Genomic DNA, 26,080 nt, shown 5'->3' with positions numbered 1-26,080 from the left:
GAATATGCAATCTGATTAGTGACTTAGTGTCCATGGTTAACTAACAATTCTAAGAGATGAGATGGCGAACGGAGTCTGCACACACGCATTGAAAAGAGCTGTTTATTTGAACATTATTGACGATACAGAACCATCATAATTCCCATAACATGAAACTAAATAGAAAACAATAATTGAATGAAATGTCCATCAAAGAAGATTAACAAAACAATTCAGTTGCATAAAATGATATGAAGTAAAAAGTATGTGTGTTGGACTGCGACCAGATTTCTAGGCTTCTGCTACCACTCGACTCTTGGGTATTCTTTCCTTCTTTTTACTGACTTTTTTCGTTTCACCCCCATCTTTTGCTTCTGTTTGGTCCTCAATCCGTGCAAAGACAGGCTTTGGTTGAGCCATGACCTGACCACCCTTTAGACCACCCCATTTGGTATCATTCTGCAATTGAAAGTCAGTTGCGTTAGTATGATACATAATTGAGAATTTTCGTATAATATATGCATACAAATATAGTTGTAAATGTGTGTGTGTGTGTGTGAGAAAGAGAGAGAGAGGGACCCAAGTAATGGTATTGAATTGTTCCTCTGAGTAGCCAAGCTGGGAATATATTCTCGGACATAAGCTTGGTGTGATTGGGAATAAAGCAATTGCTATAATCCTCATTGCTTCCAATATAATTACAAGGTCCTGATTGAAAAATAAAAATAAAAACAATAATAAGAAATTTAGAAACAATAAAATTGGCAAGAACACTAACACAAATTCTGGCAACTGATGACAATAACACATATATATTGAACAATGGGTTTTCATTGGCTCAGCCAAGCTAAATTCAGGACTAGAGAGCTTATTTCAAAATTTGATAACCTTAAGCGTTCAACTCTAGAATCTTGTGCAAAAAAATTATAGGGAGAGAGACAAGAGAACCTTTGCTGCAGCTTCAGAAGCAGCACCCCCTTGCTTAAAAAGAGACCATGGCGCACGTTCATCCATGTATAAATTCCCAGCATTCCCAATCTCTAGCACAGCCTCACATGCTGACGATAGTGAGAGATTTTCATAATTAACCCGAGCCTTCTCAACCTATAAAATGGAAGAGAGTGAAGTTTAGGATCAATTGGAAAGGAGGTCATAATCTATGGCAAAAGGTTATAAGTTGTCAGAAAACATGTACAGTTCCTATTTCCTAAGACCTTCAACTCAATTCAGCTAAAGTTTATAAAGACTCAAAATCCAACTTCTCGGATCTAAGAGATGAATCATTTTGCGCATAGGTCGTCTTGCCTTCGCTCACTGCTCATGAATTAAAACCTAAAACAACCTAGATGATATGCTGCAAGAGGATGGCACAACAGTAAACGTGATACACCAAAAGCATTTCTTTTTTTCTTTTTAAGTAACATTCTACTTTATGGAAAACGCTTGAGCATCAGCGCCACCGATGGGAGTTCGAGTCTCAAAGCAGCCTCTTTGGAAAATACCAAAGGTTAGATCTGTTTCAAATCCTCCCTCCCAGGACCCTGCCATGGCGGGACCAAAATTGAAATGCTCTTTATTCTACCTAATGGAAAACTGAAGTTTGTTATAGTTCTCGTGGCAAAGGGAATATGCCACAAACAGAGCAGTGCAATTAAATAGGAAGTAAAACTAGTTGATGGAAGCATGAAGTCGCCACTCTCTCCATGTTGTTCCCTCTTGACATCTAAAACCCATATAAGGTTTATTCCCAATGGGAATGAAAAGAATAAGATAGTAGTCAAACCTATCAATATGTGGACAAGAAAACATGTGTTGGTGTGCACGTCACACTAATGACATATGGAATGACCTAGGATTCCCAATTCACTTGAAAACGAATTAAAAATTCATGAACCCAAATTTGGGTCAAGGATCGTGGGGGTGCTAGCAACAATGAATCTATATTTGATCGAAAATTTGAAGGTCATTTTTCTGCATGCAACTCAGTCCATCATGCTTAGGGTCTTAATGCAGCATCTAACAATCAAACCATGATACCACCCATTGATAACATTGAACTCTAAAAGGATATAAACATGTAAGTCATCATCTGACAGATTACAAGAAGAAGCATTCTGAAGGCACTCAACACTTTTATCATCTTACAAATTGCCAAATCCAGGAAAGTCCACACCCTTCCTCTACCAATCTTAGGCCGCAACACATTAATCTGGTTTACCCAACAGAGGAAATGAGAATATACAAAACTTTGGTATGCACAGTATCAGCTTGTAGAGGGAAAAATCTGCGCAACTTGTTATTCATATGAGCAAATCTAAATGTAGGGAAGGCCACCCGGTGGGTCCCTCATCATCATGCTTCAGCAGGTAAAGAAATGTTCAAATCTATCAAGTACATTTAGAAAAGAAAAGAAAAAGAGAGAGCAAACATATTATTTTGATTAAGCTAAAACACAACCAAATTCAAATAGTCATTTTACTCAAGTCCAAGCATATGAAATAAAGGAAAATTTCAGTTGAAACATTACCAGCTTCTCCACAGTGTCCTTGAATGCATTTCCTTCAGCTGCAATGGCCGAATCCACTGCCAAAGTTGATTGGCAATTCTTTTTCAGAAGTCCGAGTGTACGGTTCAAAAGATTCCCTACACAAATAATTTTAAGGTTTAAACTTATATATCATTATCTCAATATCAGAAATCAACCAAAAATAATTAGCAAACAAATCTTTATACTCCATTTTCGGGAGAAAAAAAAGGCGATACCAATTGTATTGGCAAGATGTGCATTGACCATATTGACGAAACGGTCCTCTGAGTAGTCCCCATCATTACCAAATTCCACCTCCCTAATGAAGAAGTACCTAACAGCATCAGGCCCAAATCTGTGCACCAAATCATTCGGTTCAATCGTATTGCCCAGTGACTTCCCCATCTTCATGCCATCCTAAAATTTTAAAAATAAAAAGTATAGCTGCATGAAATGAAAATAGGAATATGAGATAAATTATTAAAAGCTTTATAGTCACTTGCACATCTACTGTTGTTGCAAGTCCGAACAAACATTGATAATATAGTAGTCTAAGGTAATATCTGTCTAATATCACAGTCCATAAATAACAAATTGAGACATCAACTAAGGTTTTAAACCCGATTAAACATGATTATGAATGCAAAAAATTCAAACTTTAGGTAAAAAATAAAAATAAAAATAAAAAAGAAGAAGAAGTCATAACTAAGCATTTTATGTGAGTTGGCTCAGATGAATTATATGATTGTGGGAAGGGAGTTCAAAGTGCAAGCGAATATGTCAACGTGGCCAATTCAAGAATAGAAAAAAGTCATGGGCAGTTTGGACACAACAATAAAAAAAAGTATATATTTTTGTAATATACAAATATCATATGAAAGGGCTAATATTTGATTGAACAGAAAAATATCAGTCTGTCAAACCTAACAAGCAGGCTCAAGTAGGGCCTCTGCAAACAACGTTAAAGATTAACTCAATACCCATTCCATCATCAGGGTATCTTCAATTAATAGGTATCGCACTTTGTAATGAATTCTTTATACGGATATTATAAAAAATGAACATGACTCTAATTAAATTTCCAAGTTTATGTACTAAAAATTGTGTAAGAAAAAATTCATAAAATTTGATATTTGTAATTATAATTACATTTACTACTACTCGTTATATTATTTTCTTTAAAAAATTCTCTTTCCTATATCAAAAAGTGTGTTTGACGCGTGGCCAATCTCTGCCCTGTGTACAAAACTCAAAGATCAGTATGCTCATCCTATTTCCAAAATCTTCGACAAGGCCTTTAACAAGACAAAGAAGTGCTTGTACTATATTGGTCATTTGCTTAGGAATCTAAGAAGTGCCCATCAAACGTCCAGAATTATGGAAGTTATTTCTAAATTACAGAAACATCCAAGAAATGTCGAATACATATCTAGGAGTACTGAAGAAGTGTTGGTATCTGAAATGGATGGGGCTCTTCTTTAGACATGTCCTTGATACTTAGGCAGTTAGGCAGACGACGAAATGTCACCATGGTTCTGCAGTGAACCCATAATTGCCTTTCACTCCAGCTGGTATTTTACTTCTAATCCAGAAACAATTCAATTCATATCCTTGCAGCCATTTACCACTTGATTTTTTATACAATGTAGCTGATCCGTTGAGTTTTAACTTGTTAGCAAATATGATAGTCACGATTTATGGATTTGACTTTATTTATGCGTATGTCTAGGCATAGAATATGCAATGATTTTATTCAGTTTCCTTTATTGTAATATTAACATGTGCTCTTTTTAGTATTCATATATGAGAGTTGTGAATGAGTGTATATAAATCTCATTCAAACATTTTAAATATTTCTCTTCTCTTTCTTCTATATTGTATTTCTACTTGGTATCAGAGCCAGGGTGGTCCGACTACAATGAGGTCATTGCTAGTTCGGCACCACCCATTCGGGAATGCTCTAAGGTGACATCGCTCATCCGGGAGGTGTCAAGTAGGCAGGGTGGTCCAACCTCAATAAGGGCGTTGTGAGTTTAGTACCACCTATTCAGAAATGGTCTGAGGAGACATTGTTGATTCTTTCAACTATATTGTTTAAACATGTGTATGAAGGGGAATGGTCTGAGGAGACATTGTTGGTTGTTTACAGTCTGAGGAGACACATTGTTGGTTTTATGTCTTCTCAGACCATAAAAAGAAACAACTATGTCTCCTCAGACCATTTATGAAATGGTGGTGTCAAACCCGCAACGCCCTCATTGAGGTCGGATCGCCCTGCCTACCCGACACCTGCTGGATGGGCGATGCCACTTTAGACCATTTCCGAATGGGTGGCGCCGAACTCGCAATGCCCTTATTGCAGTCGGACCACCCTTGCTTTGATACCAAGTAAAAATACAATATAAAAGAAAAGAGAAAAGAAAAGAGATATGTAAAAGGTTTGAAAGAGATTTATATACACTCATTCACAACTTTTGTTGGAAATTGTCTCAAATTCCTATTCTAATTAGGATTCTATTTTAGAGTTGTATTCTATTAGGTAATTTCTTATTTGGCAAGTCTTGGCCTCTAAGAAATTGTAATCCTTGTCCAACAAGGAATTATGTTTGTAACTCTATAAATAGGTACATATGTTGTAGGTTGAGACTTATGAAATTGAGAGAGATGTAGTCTCACGAGGGAGTTGATAGGTAGAGGTAGTATGCGGATTGATAGAGTAGGAAAAACACCAGTGACGCTAATAGCGAGGAGATAGGCTCGTGGAGTGGTATATGGTGAAAAGACATGTACGTGGTGTTGGTACTCTATTGTTGTAATATCTCTACGAATCATAGTGGAATCTTTTCTTATCCATGGACGTAGGCTGTTTTTGGCTAAACCATGTATATCTTGTGTTTGTGTGTGATTGCTTTGCTGGCTTTTATTGGATCCTCATTGTTCGCGTGCTTCCACTGCCCAACAACTTTCATATTTATATACTAAAAAGAGCACATGTTAATATTACAATAAAGGAAACTAAATAAAATCATTGCATATTCTATGCCTAGACATATGCGTAAATAAAGTCAAATCCATAAATCGTGGCTATCATATCTGCTAACATAACTCAATTTCTATTAGAAGCTCCTCAAAAAGGTGGTCCAACCTTCATAGGTAGCATCTCTTCATTCCAATTGGGATAAAGGGATGGAGAGAATGGGGTAGAGCATGAAATATAGTGAGGGGGTAGCCTTGTAGTCCAATATACAAAACAAAGGGGACGAAAGCATTCTAGCATACAAGAAGCTTCTAATGCCCCTCATGTCTGTCTCATATCCTTATTTCTTTTTGTAATAAACGGTATCACAAGGAGAGGTGGGGGGACAAAAAACATTTTTTATTAAAAAAGTTCACATATAAACAGAGTAGATGTAGCTTACAGCAAGAGTATATTTGGTATCATATCATATGCTCAACTGCCCAAGTATCCAAGTAAAGTCCAGGAGACAAGACAACAACCAGAGCACTTTGGTTAAGTACTCATCCAAATTTGCTATAAATATACTCACAGAATTGTTATCAAAACTCTAAAAATCTAAAGAGATTTAATCAAGACACGGGATATTTTTAGCTGCATATCCAACTATGGTACCCGGTAAACAATAACAAGGAGGTTAACCAGTTTCAGACAAAACCAGATCCACCAAAGCTTCTTAACTAATTACCACCGGTATGCTGACTACACTAATCGTTAATAATAAAGATAAATTTTAGGAGGCGAAGTTGCTAAATTTAAAAAGTTTGATTTGTTTGAAGAAAAATATATATATTATAGTATTAGGCAACTCCAAGCTTCCGAAAACAATAAACAAAAAAAAAAATTTAAATCGTTTAGGCAAACCTAGGCAACTTCCAAACATAATGGTCCGCGTAGACCTGATGCATGTCACCGAACAAACCAAATAATAGATGTTGAACAACATCAATTAGACATGAGGAAGATATAGTATGACAACTTGCTGCATTACCATTCTTTAAAGTTTGTTCAACCTAACATTCGGAATGTGAAAATAAGATTTATTTTACAAGTAGAAATCTTATTGCAACCAAAATACATGTGAAGTAGCATGAATGATATGAATATTTCAGCCATGCCTCGGTATCCTTGGATTTGGCTGATGCATAGACACATGCGTGCACCCAACACAAAAAATCCAAGCCCATTAATATGCCTTTAGATAGAGATTTTACATGAAAACAATAAACATTTAAATGAACTTGGATAAATCGCCAAGTTCTAGTGTAAAAAAAATAAAAAATAAAATAAAAAAATAAAAAAAAAATGAAAAAGGAAAAGTGGGGGCCTGGCCCAATGCACAAGGCTCCCCTACAAATGTGAGGTATGGGGAGAGTCAGATGTACACAGCTTTATCCCCGCTTGAGGAGAGGTTGTATCCGTTATTTGAACCCATAACAATGGAGCAACCTTACTGTTGCACCAAGGCTCACCCTCAAGTTCTAGTGTTCTACAACTAAATGCTATTTTAAGAAGGCTTAATGCCTAATGTAAGCCAGATATTGCTATACATTGAAAGGGAAAAATAAAAAATAAAACAAAATAAACTATAAGTTCTATACCAGGTTTTATGTACCTTCGTCAAGAATCCATGGCCAAACACCATCTTAGGCAGGCTTAGTCCGGCTGACATTAACATAGCTGGCCAGTAAACTGCATGAAATCGCAATATATCCTGCAAAAAAATAAAAATAAAAAATAAATCAAAAACATGAATAAATAAAACATAATAATTTACAAACTTAATTGTGTAATTGGTTGAATAGATCCACCCATGAATCAGTAGGAACAACATGAAAGATGGAAAGTAAGGATTATATATCTCAAGTCAAATTTCCGAAAGAAAAAAGGATTATATACCGCAAGTCTCTTAAAGCTAGTGAAAGAATGAGACAAGTGAAAACTGTAGCAGATAATAGAGGCAAGAAGTAAGAATTAATATGTAGCTGTTCCAACATCTCCAATTACCGACAAAATTTCAGGAATATGAAGGAGGGTGATTAATCTTATAGATGGACCTCACCAGGATAGCAGGACCAAGATATTTGTCTAAGAACCTTGATTATTGAAAATCCTTCTTTGAATTTGATTGAACAAACACAAACCTTTAATTTAGAAACTGTAATACATGGTCGCCTTGGTCACACCATCGTTTACCAATTTAGGAACAATTTATCTCATGAAGCTAAAACTAATAACTTAATTCCAATTTTCTTCTTCTTCTTCTTCTTCTTCTTCTTCTTCTTCTTCTTTATTTATTTATTTGAAGAATTTAGAGAGGAAAATCGCTACTTGGTTATCATGATCTGAAATTTGAGCTGAATATCCCAACTTGGCTCCTTTGAACTAACAAATAGACTTTAGTCAATTAGTTCTATCAAATCCTTTGACCAGACACAACTTAATATAATAAAGGTGGCATTCGTCTGTTTCTAAAAGCTCCAAGTTAGAAGAAATTTGATGGATTAATGTTGGAATATCATATGATGTTTGAGCCATGTTGGTTTCATTTTAAGGTACCAGACAAAAAACATGAAAAAGAACGCGCATTCTGAAATGCAATGAAAATGTCATACCTTGCCAATTAAGTGTACTGAGGCTGGCCAACCTGAAGAAACTGCAGTTTGTAAATCAGGTTGTTCTTTCTCCTCTGACAGTGCAGATATGTAACTGCTTAAAAGACATGAGAGGAAGGGAGGGAGAGAGAGAGAGAGAGAGAAGAAAAATTCTTAACAAATTTATTTACAGAAAAAGGTCAACACAATTATTTTATATAGCAAATCAATAATATCTAACAAAAAATATAAATTAATTTTCAAAAAAGAGGTGTTATTGGTAATTGAACAGCGACTTTATTATATCAACTCATTTTTTTCTTAATACATCAGGCACTTTGTTACATCAACTCTGCTTTGAAGGATTTGAATTTTGGCTCCAAACTTGGAGATACAGATGGGGAAGGTTACACGTACTGGCTGATGTTCTGGATAAATGAACAAAATCGCAGTTTAGTCTTGGCTGAGAAAAATGATATAACGCAGTAGTGGCATGGACGGATAGACTGGCCTCATAGATTGCATTCTCTATAGCAAGAGCCATCATTGAATTACACCACAAAAGTCGCATGGCAGAAACATAGCAACTCCAAACCATGGACGTAAATTTTGATAAAGTCCAATAATGATCCAATGGACTCAAGTAAAACACAATTTAAACAGAAACACAAACAAAAAGAAAACCACATGTTTACAGTAACAACTACAACAAAAAGTTCGAGACACGGACAATAACCAAAACAATACATGGATTCTAAAAGTCATCATGGGAGTATGAGACAGATAAAGGTTTGAAGTGATAAAGTTAAAAATACAAGCCCAATAATTATGTTAACTTTGATGGCTAATAAACATACAACATGAAATTATTCCATAATACCAAAGGATGAAACAACATTACCCCAGTAAAGCATCAAACCATACATATATAGTCTGCTTGGAGTCACTGGGAACTGCAATACCCCAATCCACTGATGCACGAGATATAGAGAAATCTCTCAGTCCGCTTCTTATCCAACTTTGTACCTAAAAGAAGTTCTATTGGTATCATTGAAGAAAGTGGAATTATAGAATGAACCTTCAAGCTAAGTCATTAATGCATAGGTTCAACGTAAGTGATGCAAGAAAGAAGCAATAATGCTATTCACAGAGCATTACTATATGTGGTACTAAGTGTCTATATATCTGGGCACTTGAAGATGGAACAAAACAAAAACAAAAATTATTTAGAATAGAAAGATGAGCCGATTTTAATTTGACAAAATGAAAGTTTAAGGTTATCTTATATGAAGTGGAAGTTTCTCCTTCAATTACTATTGTAAAACCCTTTTGAACCATACACATGGAAGTTAAGTAGTTAAACTAGCCATGGGGATTAAAGCATGCTTTCAAAGTTTTAGTTCATTTCAGAAGGCCAGAAATTCCGTGTAAATGACCAACTACGCAGTGTGTTGGGAGGACAAGATTGGAGAAAGGCTTAACCTTTGGCATTAAATTCAATTCAAAAGACCATGAAGGATTAGTCAATATGATTTTATAATAAATGCTGAAAAGAATAGTTCGTAAATTCTAGAGCAATCTTCATATTTTTTAATGAATATATTCTCTCTCATGAAGTGGCAGAATCAGCTAAAAACAAATATATATATTTTGAAAGCATGTATAACCAACTTCAACTCATATCAAATTTTCTTTTCTAGAATACATATGATATATTATGACAGTTTCTACAAAATGTAATTAAAGCAAAAGCAGTCAAAGTTCTATAAGTTGTAATTCTTTTGAACTTGGCACTTAAACAAAATTAAGTGATTGTATTCAGATCCTATATTCATGAGGATCCAGATTAGATCCCCTACACTAAAAGAAAACTATTTTCAACTCATGCAAGTCAGTCAGCAAAGTATAAATCAGCATTACCAGAACCTTAACAAAGGCTAATTATGCTGGGTTTCAATGACTTGAGGTCTCACCTCATTTAAACGAAAAGAAGGCTGCACAAAATCTGGATTTTGTGTCAAAGTCTCTTCCAAGCGCTTTTGATATTTTGAAAGGGCAAAAAAGTAATTGTCCTCTTTCCTTGGGACACATGGCTTTAGATGCATGGGGCAACAGTTGTTATCAAGCAATTCTTTCTCATCCTGTGGAATTTTTTGGAGCCAAAGATAGTGCATTAATAAATTATTACTATGTAAAAAGATGTAGTCTAATCAAAGAACAGAAAAGAAACACAGAAACATAAAAGACATACTTATGCTCAAGCAAATGATAAACATAAACATAAAAAGGAGAGAGAGATCAAAAGGAAGGAAAGCAAAAAAGAAACCAAAAGCAAAACATTTGTTTCACCAAACCAAGTATTCACTTCAATTTTCAAGAAGTATACCAGCACCAGAAAATCACCAGATTCACCACTATATCAATACATGATTACAAGTAATATCTTTAAAGCTTCAGCCACATGATCTAAAAGATAGTAAAACTAAAAACGACTTAGATTACAAGCATAGATAGGAAATGCATGATTAGTATAAAATACCAATGTCTAACCACTCACTAAGGTATGAACCAACAATTAGGCTGGCTTCACCGGTGAAACCTCCTTGATCATATACATTCTAAATTATTGTAATCCATTAATACATTAATGTATTGACAGCTAAAAATTCCAATGTTATTCCTCAAAGATATATACACTGAAAGGAATTATGATCAAGGTGGTTCTTATTTCCATTACAAAGTGAAGGTAAACATATATAATTTGGGATCTTCCCACATGTACTCACATGCCACCAATAATTTTCATGGCATAATTGGGGTTCATCAAAAATACTGGTACGAGTATAAAATACCACAACTCCAAAATTGCAAGTTTTAACACAAAGTAGTACCTTGTACTCCTCACAATTGACACAATAAAGCCCCTCATAGTCAGCGCGGTAAATGTCGCCATTGGCAAGAACCCTAGAGTAAAACTCCTTCACAATGGCTTCATGTTTGGGATCAGTAGTCCGAATGAACTTATCATAAGCTATGTCTAACTGCAGTCAACAAATTAAAGAATAGAAATTCTCAAACGAAGAAATTCGCACAATAGTTCAAACATTCAATAGAAAACTATATAATGCGTATTGAAGCTGAATCCCTATGCTATAGAATTGTACCTCTTTCCAAAGCGTCTTGTAACTTTGGGAGATGACATCACAATGTTCACTTGGGCTGGAATCACGGGTAGCAGCAGCAGTGGCAATCTTCTCCCCATGCTCATCTGTGCCAGTAATGAATATAACTTTCTTTCCTAAAAGTCTCTGTCGCAAGAAATAGAAATAAGCAGTACACCCGAAAAATCATAGTGCAACCCTAGAAATGATTCAAATGTTACTGCTAAAACCTCCATTTGCACTCATCTAATCCTGTTTTCATATATACAAAACTATTCATATAGACAAAAAGCTTACTTTACAAAGTTCATGAATAAAGATAAAAAAGATATGGTGTTAAAGGCAAAGCTTGTTTCAGTTTCAAATTCTACTTCAAGTAGCAGAACTTTTCGCCCAGAATCAGTGCCACCAACAATGCAACACCGCCACCATATGAGACATTTCACTGTAACGTTAGCATCACATTGTTGTCCATTTATGAAGAATTTGAATAAACCAGCATAAAATTAAAGTTTGCTTATGATTTTTTTTTTTTTTTTTTTTAAAAAAAAAGAAAAAAAGAAAAAAAAGTAGATGTTGCTTATTAGCTACCAACAGAGCAACAAAATTCAGTTCAATTTCTGGAAAATGTATAAAAACAAAAGCAAGCTGAAATTGAAATCTCATATTCTATATTGTCATCTTCTACTAGTTGTCTTAATTGAGGTATGACAATCAAAACAATAAAACATACCATACTCGGTAATTCTCTTTTCCTTTCACTTTCCCATCAACCAAACAATAGATAAAGAACTTTACAATTACTAGTAATTTAATCCCAAAAAAAAAAAAAAAATGGAGGAAAATCCAATGAAAGTGGAGATAGGGTTTGATTGGAGGTCGAGGAAGGGTACCTGAAATCTGGCAATGGCGTCGGCGGCGATGGTGGTGTAGGCACTGCCCATGTGAGGAGGGGCATTTACGTAATAAAGCGGAGTTGTGAGGACAAATGGTTCAGAGCTTTTTCCGAGCTGCTGAGTTGCGTCGTTTGGGAGATTATTACTGGTTGTTCTGCAAGTGCAGTACAGAGCTCGTTTGGAGGAAGACGCGAACAGGTTTTGACGAAAATGGAGTTGATTCTTCAGATTATGTGCCCCTCTGGAATAGTATAAGGTTGATGATGAGAACAACGAAAGGCTGTTTTGTACAGAGAACTGTACTCTCCCCGCCATTTTTAACGGCGGAACCCTCTCTCTCTCCCCTCCTCTCTATCGACTCTTTGCGTCTCTTTTCACAGACACACACAGTATTCATTCATCTTCTATTCTTCTTATCAGTAGCTTCAAAAGCACAAAATAAAATGGGTTGACCCGTATGGGTGTCAAACCCTCGAATCCACATGGCAAATGCCATGTCATCAATAATGGCCCAGTTCAGGGTAAACAAGCTACCTACATTAATAGTGATGGCCCACGTAACCTAATCAACGGTCAAAGTTACCCTGGCAGTAGCATATTTTAAATTAAAGAACAAAGACATTAGTTGAAAACATAACTCTAAATTATTTGGGATCCGAAGAGGTTTTTGTTTGATGGATGAAATTCAAGGTTGATCGAGCCACTCGGCCCGCCTGATAGAGAGAGAAATACTATTTTGACTCCCTAACATTTAACCCCATCTTATTTAACATTACTTTATAATTATTTGAAAAATTAAGAACAAAGAAATTAGTTGAAAGCTGGACTCTAAATTACCTGGGATCTGAGGAGGTTTTTGTTTAGTGGATGAAATTCAAGATTGGTCGAGCCACTCTGCCCGCCTGATAGAGAGAGAAATACTATTTTGACTCCCTAACATTTAATCCTATCTTATTTAACATTATTTTATAATTATTTAAAAAATTAATCCCTTCTAATTATTTGGTTAATGGACTCACGTGTGATTTGATAACATTACCCACTCTCACTTGGGTTATTAAAAGATGTGTTGTAGGGCCAAGAGAATGGGGACAAAAAGGAGGAAATGACCTCCCACATGGAGAGTATATCGCCATATTTTATTTGTCCACGTTTCACACCTTCATCAAGGGAGTCATTGATATTCTTGTATACTGACATCCTCTTTCTATGTCTCTCGAATTTATCCGCGCATACACCTCTCTCTCAATCCACCTCAAATCCTACTTTATTGCAAATTTGTTACTTTATTATAATTTTGGAACCCCCCTGAATATTATGTACCAAAAACCCGAAATTCTATTTGATCCAAATTATTTTATATACCCAAAATCAGAATTGAAAAAAACCACCCCCAGCCGAACTCGCAACCTAGTGCCCATTACCCAAAAAAAAAAAAACCTAGCGCCCTTACTAGTCGTTTATGAGTTTATGGGAAAAGAGTTTAGGGCAGCAGATCCAAATTTGCGAGAAGATTTCCTCTGTAGAACAAGAACAGAACAGGTGAGTCCTTCCATCATGTCCATGTTTAATTTTATATTCAAAACTTTGTCTTGTCTGAGGTGTGTTGCATCAACTTCACAAACCCAGAAACTGCATTTCCTTCAAAACCACTCATTATCATCATCGTCAACAATCAAATCCACAACTAACACTTCAAATCAACACTCATTCACGGTCGAGTACCTCGTAAAATCATGTGGGTTTCCTCCGAAAAATGCTCTCTCGGCCTCCAAGTACATGAACTTCAGACAAACCAGATTCTGTTCTCGCATTCTTCGGTAACCATGGATTCACCGAAACCCAGATCTCAAGTCTCATCAGAACATCCCCTCCGGTACTCTTGTCCGATCCCGAGAAAATCCTTTTGTCCAAAATCGATTTTACCACTCTAAAGGCGTTTCTGCCCAAGACTTTGCCAAAATACTGGCTGCAACACCAGACATTCTCAGAAGAAGTTTGGAAAGCCAAATCATCCCATCATAGAATTTCTTCAAGAAATTGTTCAAGTCGGAAGAAAAAACAATTGTAGCTATTAAACGTTTTTGCTGGGGTTTTGTTGTGACATATTTGCAGCACCCAAAATTGAAGCTCTGAGAGAAATAGGTATGCCCGAATCAAATATTGTCTCTCTCTTGGCGTATCAATCTAGAGCTTTCAGGACTACTACTCGTAGGTTTAAGGAGGTTGTGGAGGAAGTAAAGAAAATGGATTTTAACCCTAAGAGAATGAAGTTTGCTTCAGCAGTTCAAGCAGTGATACAAAGAAAATCAACTTGGGAAAAGAAGGTGGAGCCAGGTTTATAAGAGGTGGGGTTTGTCTCAAGAGGAGATTTTGGTGGCTTTTGAGAAGCGTCCGTGGTGTATGACGGTGTTGGAGGATAAGATTATGGAGATAATGGATTTTTTTGTCAATAAAGTGGGTTGGGAGTCTTCGTTTGTTGCGAGGAGGCCAGTGCTTATTTCCTTTAGCTTGGAGAGGAGGATCATTCCAAGGTATTTGGTTTATGAAATTCTGTTGTCGAAAGGTTTGCTTGAATCAGATGTCGGGGTCTCCTGAAAGTTACTTCCTAAAGATGTATGTGAAAAAATATGAGGAAGAAGCTCCTGAGCTTTTGAAGTTATATGAGGAGAAGTTGAATCTTTCAAAGTTACTATGATATGGGAAAATGAGGAACATAGTGGACTTTTTATGGTCATTCATCTCCTATTACAACTATACATTGGTTTCTCCTATGGTAGTGAATTTGCTTTTGTTTGAAAATTTGAAATACAACATGGCAATCAATTCACATTCATTAATCTTGAGCAAATTTGAGTTCTCTGTTTTAGTTCCGGCGGGCAATTGAAACTTGAAGCTCGACAACATGGTGCATTGAATTCTCTGGTACTTTTGTAGAGGTTAAGGCTTGGTGCCATATGCCATTGTCTGTGTATCTGAGAGAGCAGTCTAGGTGATCTTGGTTTTGTTCACAAGCTTGGAACTAGTTCAATTTGGTAAATTAATGATTTTGATTTTCAGTTGTAATGATGCAAACATCTAACTCAGTGTTGTACTTTTTTTCCCAGCAACTGTTATCTTCCTCTTTCGCTTAGATCATTAATGAATGAGATTATATAACATTGTTCTCTCTATGCAAGTGTAACATTTGTTGGTTCTATTCATGATTCAATCCACATAATACCATCTTCCTCCATTTCTGCATTGAGAACTTTCTTCAACTTTGAATGGGATGTCCAGTTTTGTCCAGTATAATTTCAGTTGTACACTTTTTCTATTGCTCGTCAATTTTGCACTTGTGGTTGGCATCGACGGCACAAACGCTATAGGCTGCTTAACTTAATGCATTGCTGTCATAAATCTCAACAACAAATATATCTACCCATTATTTATGATGAGTAGTCCATGAAATTTCTGTTCCTTTCGGCGAGTATGAAGTATGGAGAAGAAAGCGAAGAAAGTGTTAATAGATCAGCATGGAGAATGGAGTAGAACGAAGTTGTTGGGACAATGTCAATGGAGCTCTTGACAGGAACAAAATATATTTAGGTCCTTTTATTTACCTGAGTTATTATGTGAATGCAGTACAAACTAAAGCGACAAACCTAGCCTAAAATGGTGTCAAAGTCTGATGGCTTGATTCGTTTTACAGATTACAACAATGGGACAGGTAAGAATCCGATCTAAGACTCAAGTTACAGCTAAAGTTATGGTTAAGTGCAAAAGAGATTGAGATAAAAGGTTTATGCATGCTAAGATGGCTAAGAATTAGGCCAAGCTTATCAATTTATTTGCCACTACTCATATTGTCTGACTTTTCTCTGACTCTTACATGTGAATCTGCATCCATCAATCTCTGCTCTCTCTCACCATCTTCCTTCAGACTTCATAAAAGTCATTATTTTCAACCTCAAAACCACTCAAATTGAAACACCAGAAAATAGACACGCATGCATAGACACATATAGAGAAGAGAAGGATCTGAGCAGAAACGAGAAATATGTTTCTATTTAAAACAGGATCATTCAGTTACATCATTAAACACCTAATAAACCAACAAAGTGACAAAGCCCAGCTGCTACAAACCCTAAAGAATCAACCCCCAAACCCGTACAGAGTCCTGCCCTGCCTCTTCAGGGCATACACCACATCCATGGCGGTCACCGTCTTCCTCCTGGCGTGCTCGGTGTAGGTCACTGCATCTCTGATCACATTCTCCAAGAAGATCTTGAGCACACCTCTGGTCTCCTCGTAGATCAGCCCACTGATCCTCTTGACTCCTCCTCTTCTGGCCAGCCTCCGAATCGCCGGCTTGGTGATGCCCTGAATGTTGTCGCGGAGGACCTTGCGGTGCCGCTTTGCTCCGCCCTTGCCTAGCCCCTTGCCACCCTTGCCGCGGCCTGACATTTTGATGAGAGTTAGAGAGAAAGACTGAGATTTGTGGGGACGTTTTAGAGAGAGAAAGCGATTGAACTTGTGGTGATGTGAGAGATGTAGATGAGTGGGGGTTTATATAAGATGGGTTTGGGAGGTTTGAATTTGGGCGGGGTTATCATAGGCGGGACGTTTGAGTTTCGGTGTTTGGGGGGTCGATCCGTGTGCTGTGATTTTGTTGATTTTAGGCCGTTGATAAGGTTGGGATCGACGGTAGTAGTCGTTTGTTGGGAGGCGGAATAGTGACGTGGATTTCTTTTGTTTGGTGGGCTTTAATCTTTATCCAAACAATCCAACATTTGAATTATTATCATTAAACCCCCAAACACTTCCCATTTTGTTGAAGACTAGTAGTAGTACAATAATTAGAAACAAGTTACTTTATAACTAAATTTTAAAATTAATTAATTAAGAATACTTCAATTATCATTAAACCCCTAAACACTTGAAATTGGACAAATGCTGAAAAAAAAATTTATTTATAACTAGTATATTAAAAAAATCCAGTCATTTAATAATGCATTTTAGCCCTTTTTATATGTATGAGTCGTAGGACTATTTTGTGAGTCACAATTCCCAAAATCCCAACTATTATGGAACGAAGAGAGTACTATCTAAGCTTGATTTATATTATTTCACACTAATAAGCGATATACATAATATTTTTTTCCTGACATGTTTAATAATAAACATATTTGATATACACTAATCACGAAAATGTTACTAACTTGTCTCCATTAGATCTAATTTGTTTCAATTCTCCCATTACATTGTTATTTATTTTAACTAGCACATCTTGTCTAATTGAAGAAATCCCGAAGACCTTACTTTTTATTTATATAAAATAAAATTATAAAAGTATTTGAAGAAATAACATTTTTCATAGCCTGTTGCACTTGAAAATTATTTTATTTTATTTTATTTTATTTTTTTCACTTCTTACCGTGAGATTTTCTTTTTATCTAAAAAAAACAAGTCATAATGGCAATTCACTCATTGTTTTGATTAATGAAAATGAAAAGAAAGTAAAGTAAAAGACAAGTCTAATCACTTGTTCATAACCTAGGACCATAGTTATATATTTCTTTTAGAAGAGATCATATAATTGGACAATAGGTGTTTTGGTAAAGACCATATCTTTGGTTTTAAAAAATTAAGGAAATGAAAAAAGATTTGAGATGATAATTATGAAAACTACCAATCCTTTAAATAGTGAATTTTTTTCAATTGTTTGGCTATGTTTTTTGTTTTTTGTTTTTTGATAACTAAAAATTAAAAAATTGTACAGAAATCAATTTAAAATAGTGATTTTAATAACTGAGTATTTAAAAAACTGAACCATGCAAAGTTTTTATACATTTTTTTATTTTCAGAGTAATAAACCAATTAAGCTTTTAGATTAATGTCTTTGATAGTTTTATGAAAATAGTTTTATATTTGTTAAATTTTTTATAATTATTTTATGAGTGACAAACAAGCATGCGTTTTTTGTCTTTATATATATACATATAACGAAATCTCATTCTACACTTCCCCTCCTAAAATAAAAAAAGGTAGATTACATGTAGCTTTCTTATGGTTTGTCATAATTGAGTAATTTACACAGACCTCCCCTATGGTTTGCCCTAATTATAGGGAGTACCCTTCCTATTTCGGAAATTATGCGAACCTCCCCTGCTTTTGAAAATATCCTACATGGACATCCCTTCTGTTAGAGTCAACGACAAAAAATGATGACATCGGCTACTATTTTTCATGAAATGCAGAAAATACCATTGCCTATATTATTTCATATTACATTTAAAAGATATATATATATATATATATATATATATATAAACCAGAATATATATCTTTCCTCAATTTCTCTCTCTAAATTTTTCAACCGGCGACAGAGAAAGCTTCCAGCCATGAGTTCCGACGAAGGTAATGATCAGATTCTAATGAAGAAGAAAACTTTAAATTAGGGTTCGACCCATAAAGAATTTGTATGCCTTTTATATCATCAAACTTCAAATTCCACCTTTCTATCACTGTGTTTCAAGCTAGGGTACGTAATTGCCTTGACCCAAAAAAGATCTGGATTGATTTTCCCACACCGTCTCTTCTTCTTCGTCGTTTTCCCTTCTCTCTCCCACTATCTTAATTTGTTTTTCCTCTCTCCTGGTTCCAATTCATTGGTGTTCCTTTTCTTTCTCCAATTCTCGAATATATTTGTGGGTAGTGGTCATCTCGGTTTAATATTTAAATTGAGATTGGTTACTAAATCTCTAGCCTAGTTTTTTTTCTTGTTTGTGTTTAGATTTTTTATATATGTACCAAATGATGGATGCATCAATTAATTAACCAAGAGCCAGAATTTTTAATTATAATTTTTTTTTTTTTTTTTGATGAGTAAATCATTATATATAAAGAGATAAAAAGGCTTTAAGCTAGGTAGTCAAACCAATAAAAATTGCATAAACATACCTATGTAGATGACAATCAACAACAGCAACAACAACAATCAAAATTAAGACAGAAGGCTAGAATAAGAGAGAAAAGAGAACCAAGAACCGATGATGAATAGGAAGAGGGAGTGAACCAGAACTGAAACCATGGTTGGAGAGAGAGAGAGAAAAAAAAAATAGACCGATGAAAAACAAGAATATCAAGAATACCAACAGCGGCTCTCCTCTCTAAACAACCCTTATTTGAACCCTAATTCAAGGTCCGCAATTTGGATACGGTGAAGCGCATTAAAGGGTGAGAGAAATATGGGGAAATAAAGAGAAAAATTATATATATATATATATATAATATAGTCTTAGGGCTAGGAATTAGAATGGTTGACATGGAGAGAGAAGGAAAGGTATAGAAAGAGAAAATGTATAATTAAAGTTTAATCAATAATATATATAAGGGTAGTTTAGTAATTTATTGTAATAATTGGAGGGTATTTCAGTAATTTTGACAGCTCTGTTAGTATATTTGACGGTCCGTCACACATAAGAGAAGTCAGTGTAGGATATTTTTAAAAGTATGGGAGGTCCAAGTAATTTCCCAAACAGGAGGGAGGTCCCTGTAATTATGACAAATCATATGGGAAGTTTGTGTAAATTACCCTACAATTATAAAGACTTTCCTTTTGGTTTGAGAAATTATGTGAACCTCCCATAAAGAATGAAACTAACTTACACACGTCTCCCTTCTTACTTCATAGTAACGGATCGTCAAATGTACTAACGGACCTACCTAATTTACTTAAGTGCCCTCACGTTGCAATGGTAAATGATTGAAGTACCCATATAGTTTTTATTCAACGTGACATATATTATGAAAACTACCCATGATTATTCTCGTTGACCATTCTCATGTGCTAATATGAATGGCAATCTTCAATGGATAGCAACCAACAACTTATAGTTAGGGGTGGGCAAATAATCTGCGAATCTAATCCGATCCGATCCAGACCGGATTGCTAGCTAGACCCACGAATCGGTGGCGAATTCAAAAAAACCGAATTCGTAGCTCATGGATTGGGTTGTTAAAATCCGATCCGTTCCGCGAGTCCATTTCGATCTGATCCGTGAAATATGCAGTTCATCAATTTAAAATCTAGAATAACATCTATGTAATTGACAGAACATAATTTAATAGTTCATCAATTAAAATCCAGAATAACATCCATGTAATTGACAGAACATAATTTAATAGTTCATCAATTAAAATCCAGAACAAGCATAATAAAATCTAATAAGTATATGAACCTATTATGCATTCAATACAGATTTAGAAATCATGTCACAGTCCGTTAAATTGCTAAAATAAAATTAAGCAATTATATCTTGTACATCCGTTAAAAGCATGCATAATTGTTTAAACTTTCATACTGTTAAATCCATTAGTATATAGATATTAATTATACAATATGAGGTTTAATATAACATGAAATAATGTTTAAAGTCCTTAATATTAACCCAGGACAGTCCGGGAACCCCAAAAGTATCCAAACAGTGCTCCAAACAACATCCAGTTCACGTTTAGGCATGAGAGCAAGCTCTCAAAAGTTAAGAGTCAACTCTCAAGCAATGGGAGCCAGCTCCCCTACCTTGGGAGCCGGCTTTATGACTTAGGGAGCCGGCTCCCTTAATCCATGGAGCCGGCTCTCTCTCTCACAGAGAGCCGTGATCAAAAATCTTATAAAACCGGTTCCATTCCCTTGGGAGCAGGCTTTGTCCTTACTTCCTGTCGTCGTCTTCGCCTCCGACGATACTAAAAACACTCTGTAATGTCTTATTTAGGTTTCCGAAAGTCCGTCTATGTCCCAAAACTCTCTCAGAAACTTTTAAATCAAAGTATGCATCATTACCAAATTTTAAAGCAGAATATGAAACAATTTGTTCAACAATTAAATTTCAATTAATCAACACATAAATATGCTTTAACATCTGAATTACATGCATACATAATCAATTTTTAATGTCTGTTAAGTTCCCGGAGACTATTTAGGCATGCACAGAACACAAGTCAAAGAGAGAGAGTAAGAAATAGAACTTGCCTCTAGGTTTCAAATTGAAACTTTTAACCGTCCTTTGTCTAGACTTTCCGGCGACCTCTGATTGTCGTCAACTCCTTTGTTGCCCTAGGTTCAACCCACGAGTAAGCCTCAATAGCTTCTCATTGGTTCAGCCCCTTGTTTCCAGCCAAATCCTAATTCTTCTTCTCAGTTTTCTCTCAAACCTTTCTGTAACTCTCTCTGCCTCCATTGTCCCGTGAATAGGGTTCTAAACCCTTGATAGATACATAAGGTTATATTTATATAGGCTTATCAAAACCATAATCCTATTCATAACCTACGTCTAATAAGTCGGATAATCTTAAAAGAAAAGAAAAGAAAATATAAATATAAATACATATACATATACATATGCAGCCTTAACGTGCTAACCTAATATATACATATAATTTATAATTATCTATATATATATAACCTATTAACATAATATTACTATTATTATCATACAAATAAATAATTAATAATAATAATATTCTATCCTCTTAAACATATATACTCAAATATATATACAACCAATCTTGTATGGGTAATTATCCGTACCCATAAGCAACATCTATTCTAAAAGTCCATGAGACCTAACTGTTAGTCCATTACCACTATCCAAATCCCTCCATTTTAAACTAAAAATAAAATAAAACACATATTTAAACATCAACTAAAAATTACATTTAAATTAACACAACAACAATTAACAAATAAACTCAAACAACAATTATTTTAAAACTTAAGCACACGCTTATAATTAAACAAGTAATTCATTTAAACATATAACATGAAACCATATAAACATATAACCACGTAAACAACTAAAAATGCACATGAAATAAAATTTTAAATTTCAATTATATCCTTTTAAAAACTAGGGGTATTACATCGGTGGCCGAATAAAATTTGTCTAATCCATTGAGAGGAGATCGAATTAGGATTAATACCTAATTCGATCCGTGGCCACCCCTACTTATAGTATAGTACTATCCATCACACTCACCACCTTATAAAGTTTTCCTTTAAGTCGGTCCGCTTCTCAAACCCCTCCAGCAAGTCTACGCTTACCTTATTGTCTTCCGCTCACACCGTAACCTTCCACTCATCACCAAACTCCTCACCTTAGCATGCACCGCCGGCTCATACCTATACACTCGCAAACTTTTATTTTTAATATTTAACACTAACTCATTCCTCTTCAATTTCATCATCAAAGCCTTGACTAAGTTTCATTTCCCTCTACATGTCGTTATCTATCATCATCGTGTGCTAATTGCCCATATGTCATCAGCCAATTACATTTTCATGGTCGTGATAAAAAACGTACGCTAATTTATTTGCCTTGGGATTCGGTAGGGTTGTACATTCTCATGCTTTGGTTTGTGGGTACGGTATGGATTTTTTTGGTCAGGTTGCTCTTGTTAGTTTCTATGAAAAACGTGGCAATTTGGGTGCTGCTAAGAACGTGTTTGATACAATGTCGTAGTGGACAATTTTTGCTTATAATTAAATGATTTTTCAGTACGAGCATAATGGGTTTGCTTACAAAGCTATTGGGGTTGTTCCTCAATATATGGAATTATGGTGTTAAGTTTGATTCAGCGACATTTATGAGTGTGTTGTCAGCGTGTTCTTAGTTGGGGGCTCTTGGTCTCGACTGTTGGGTGCACGAGTATATAACTAATAATGGTTTGAAATTGAATGTGAATCTTGGTACTACATTGATTAATACGTATGCAATGTGTGGAAATGTAAGGAAACGATAGTAAGTTTTTTATCAAACGAGTGAACGAAAGGTTACGACTTAGACAACTATGATTTTTAGATATGGAATGCATAGTTATGGTAGCGAAGCACTTTACCTATTTCATCTAATCAGAACTCATGGGCCACCTCCCAACGACGTCACATTTCTTGCTATCTTGTGTTTCTCGTGCTTATGCGGGATTACTAGGCGAGAAGCGCTGGGCATATACAATTATGTGGCCAGATTTGGGTTTAAAACCAGGAGTGGAGCATCATTTTTGCATGGTTGATACGCTTGGACGTGCTAAATATCTCAAATAAGCATTTCAGCTCATAAAATAATTCATATTGGAAGGGATGAGGGTATTTTGACAATTCAATCTTGCTTTTTAAGGTTTGAAATGTTTTTCACTGCGGCTAAGGGTAATATGATAATTTTAATTTATTTAATGCATAACATCAATAAAATCCGTCATTGACTAGCATTGACGATTAAAAAGGGAGGTCTATATAATAACATTTCATTCTTATGGAAGGTTCGTGCTATTTCTCAAACCATAAAAGAGGTCCTTGTAATTGTGACAAATCTATGGGAAGTCCGTGTAATTTACCAAATTAAAAAGTATTGTATTTCATTTATTTTCACTTTACCATTTGTTCCCAACTATGAAAAAGTATAAGCATCATCATTTCAAAAAAATTCAAAAGTTATCAATAAAAAAGGAGAAAGATTAATATATATTATATATCATTTTCATTAATATTTATCTAACAAATGATGTTATTTTACCATTTGTCTGTTTGTCGCGTCATTTGTATACAAGTCTCGTGAAGGGAACATGGAAGAGGATCCTCTCTAATACAAGTGCTTAAAGTGCATATGTAACTAGGACGGTAAACGAGTTAAATTTGGGTTTGAATTTTAGGCTTACATAGTAAATGAGTCAATCATAAACAGTATTGGATTCGGCTCATATACGTTCATGAACATGAACTTGTGTAATCTCACACATGTTTGTACATAAGCCTTATAGGATCATAAACACGTTCATAAATATAAACTTGTATAATTCATGAATATAGACCTGTGCAGGCTCATTCAAGTTCATGAACAAGTCAAAAACAATATTAAAAACGAGCTTAAATTGAGTCAAAAAAACTTTTGTTATGAAACTGGTTGAGTTTAAGCTTTCTAAAATAATACTGAGTAAATCTTAAGCTGAACTTGCCACAATCCTAAGTTGAACTCGAACTGAGTTCTCTAAAGAGACTCAAGCTCGACTTGACTCGATTTATTTACAACCATATATGCAATATACATATTTTATTACTTCGTTAATGCAACAATCACCCAGCAAATTTATGTTATTTCACAAATAATCACAACACATTTAATTTGAGATAATGATAATTCCATTTTTTAATATATATATATATATATATATATATATATAGGGGTGGCAAAATATACCCAAACCCAAAAACCCGCCCAACAATTATTGGGTATTGGGTGACTAGTCTAGTTAAATGAGTTATTAATGGGTAAATCATTAATGGGTAATATATTTAATGGGTTGGTAGTTGGTTAAGAGAGGGTACCCACTTAACCCACCACACATAATATTTTTCAAAATTAAATTACTTTATTTCATTTTATCTCTCCTGTCTCTCTTGCTCCTCTTGTTTTCTCTCTCGACTATTTATCTCTCTCATCTCTCCCTCCTCGTCTCCCTCTCCTCATTTATCTCGTTTTCTCGTCTTTCTCTCCTCATTTATCTCGTTTTCTTGTCTCTCTCTCTCTCCTCTCGCTTTCTGTCTCCTTTCGTTTATCTCTCCTCTTTTATTTTTCCTACCATTTTTTATCTCCCAGGGGTGGCAATTGGGATATATATATATAAACAATCAATAATGAATATATCAATATAAGATCTATGTATAGTTGACGTATGTGGACTGGTCTTTGGTAGGGGTGTCAATTTTTACTGCCCCGTCGGGGCCCCAGTCCATCCCGGCCCGTTAATAACGGATATAGGAACACCTTTTATACCGTTGGGACGGATATGGATACAAATTTTGTACTCATTGAGGGTCATGAGGCGGGTAAAGGTTCAATATACATATCCGCGGGGCCCCGGCCCGCCCCGCTAAGCATATAACTAGATTTAATATATATATATGATATTAATAACTTATTTGGGATGTAAACTTGGTATTAAATTTACTTTTGTTTTGGTTATGGTGGAAGTTGAAGTTTAGAACTTCTTGTGATTTGGTTGTATTAAATCATTGTTTTTGTTGATTATGTTCTCTATGTTATGTGCATGTTATTTTTATTTTTATTTTTGTTGGGATTCATAATTTTATTTATGTTGTGCCATTCCCAATCTTTCCACATTTAAATAGCAGCAGCTTAAGTCCCAAAAAGTAGGAGAAAAAAATTTGTTAGTGGAGCGGGCACGGGGCACAATATTTCCTAACGAGACAGGGCTCGACATGAAAATTTAACCTATCACGGGTCGCGGGACGGGCATAGACTTGACAAAAATTAAATGGGGCAGTGCGGGATTTAGGGAAACCCGCTCCACATCCGCCTCGTTGCCATCCCTAGTCTTTGGTTAATTGGTGCCTGTTTTGTTAGGTTTTCTATTTTGCTGGGCCTACTATTTTTGTACCTGGGTTTAACTTTGCAACTCTGTGGCATTGCTTTTGTTGCCCTATCCATTAGGCTTGATTTTATTTTGTTTTGACCCTAGGTGTGCATGTACAATTCTCTTATTTCTATTTATTTTACTCACTTACTTATCAAAAAAAAATAAAATTTGCCCCTTCAAAGAATGTAAAGAAAAAAAAATATAATATGTATTTCTATTTATAAGAACTGTTTTTAAAATAACAAAATTATTATTATTATTATTAGTAGTTGCTTTTTTTATTTTAAGTACAAGGTTTTGATATCAGTTTTTCAATTTAATACGGTAGTGAATGAAATCTTATTTTAGGGGGAAAAAAAATGAAGCCTTGTTTGTCATTCTGAATTTGCTTTTTCGATATCACTGCAAAATAAAAAAAAAAGATTAACCCGTTTTGATTCGCTCATTTGAACCATTATTCATTTATAACCCACTATTGACAGGTTGAGAATGAA

At 35.1% G+C, this 26,080-nt stretch overlaps 2 protein-coding genes across 2 annotated transcripts; both read right to left on the bottom strand.

Annotated features, from left to right (window-relative positions):
* Window positions 1-88: 88 nt before the first annotated feature.
* LOC132312036 (methionine--tRNA ligase, chloroplastic/mitochondrial) lies at window positions 89-12,588 on the bottom strand. The gene is made up of 12 exons (XM_059810248.1): window positions 12,171-12,588; window positions 11,281-11,424; window positions 11,008-11,157; window positions 10,090-10,257; window positions 9,018-9,142; window positions 8,138-8,231; window positions 7,138-7,236; window positions 2,743-2,923; window positions 2,507-2,622; window positions 928-1,083; window positions 559-687; window positions 89-438 (listed from the first exon to the last, which is right to left on the bottom strand). Exons 1-12 carry the CDS (start codon window positions 12,486-12,488, stop codon window positions 271-273), a joined length of 1,848 nt encoding a protein of 615 aa, XP_059666231.1. The 5' UTR covers window positions 12,489-12,588; the 3' UTR covers window positions 89-270.
* A 3,606-nt stretch (window positions 12,589-16,194) lies between these two features.
* LOC132312035 (histone H4) lies at window positions 16,195-16,695 on the bottom strand. The gene has a single exon (XM_059810247.1). The coding sequence runs from the start codon at window positions 16,617-16,619 to the stop codon at window positions 16,308-16,310; it is 312 nt and encodes a 103-aa protein (XP_059666230.1). The 5' UTR covers window positions 16,620-16,695; the 3' UTR covers window positions 16,195-16,307.
* Window positions 16,696-26,080: the final 9,385 nt, after the last annotated feature.

This window comes from Cornus florida, unplaced genomic scaffold, assembly GCF_030987335.1.
Source record: "Cornus florida cultivar Cherokee Brave unplaced genomic scaffold, ASM3098733v1 CherokeeBrave_3.0.0_Hap2_Chr06, whole genome shotgun sequence".
In the NCBI taxonomy this organism is placed as follows: Eukaryota; Viridiplantae; Streptophyta; class Magnoliopsida; order Cornales; family Cornaceae; genus Cornus; species Cornus florida.
The sequence above is the reverse complement of the archived record's forward strand: the minus strand, read 5'-3'. Positions and strand labels throughout refer to the sequence as shown.

Bases quoted from the DNA above. Each gene is read 5' to 3' on its own strand.
- LOC132312036 (XM_059810248.1), bottom strand. From the start codon at position 12,488: ATGGCGGGGAGAGTACAGTTCTCTGTACAAAACAGCCTTTCGTTGTTC. The intron at 11,425-12,170 runs GTACCCTTCCTC...TTCTTGCGACAG, and splicing joins ACGCCATTGCCAGATTTCAG to AGACTTTTAGGAAAGAAAGT. The intron at 2,623-2,742 runs GTATCGCCTTTT...TTATTTGTGTAG, and splicing joins ACATCTTGCCAATACAATTG to GGAATCTTTTGAACCGTACA.
- LOC132312035 (XM_059810247.1), bottom strand. From the start codon at position 16,619: ATGTCAGGCCGCGGCAAGGGTGGCAAGGGGCTAGGCAAGGGCGGAGCA.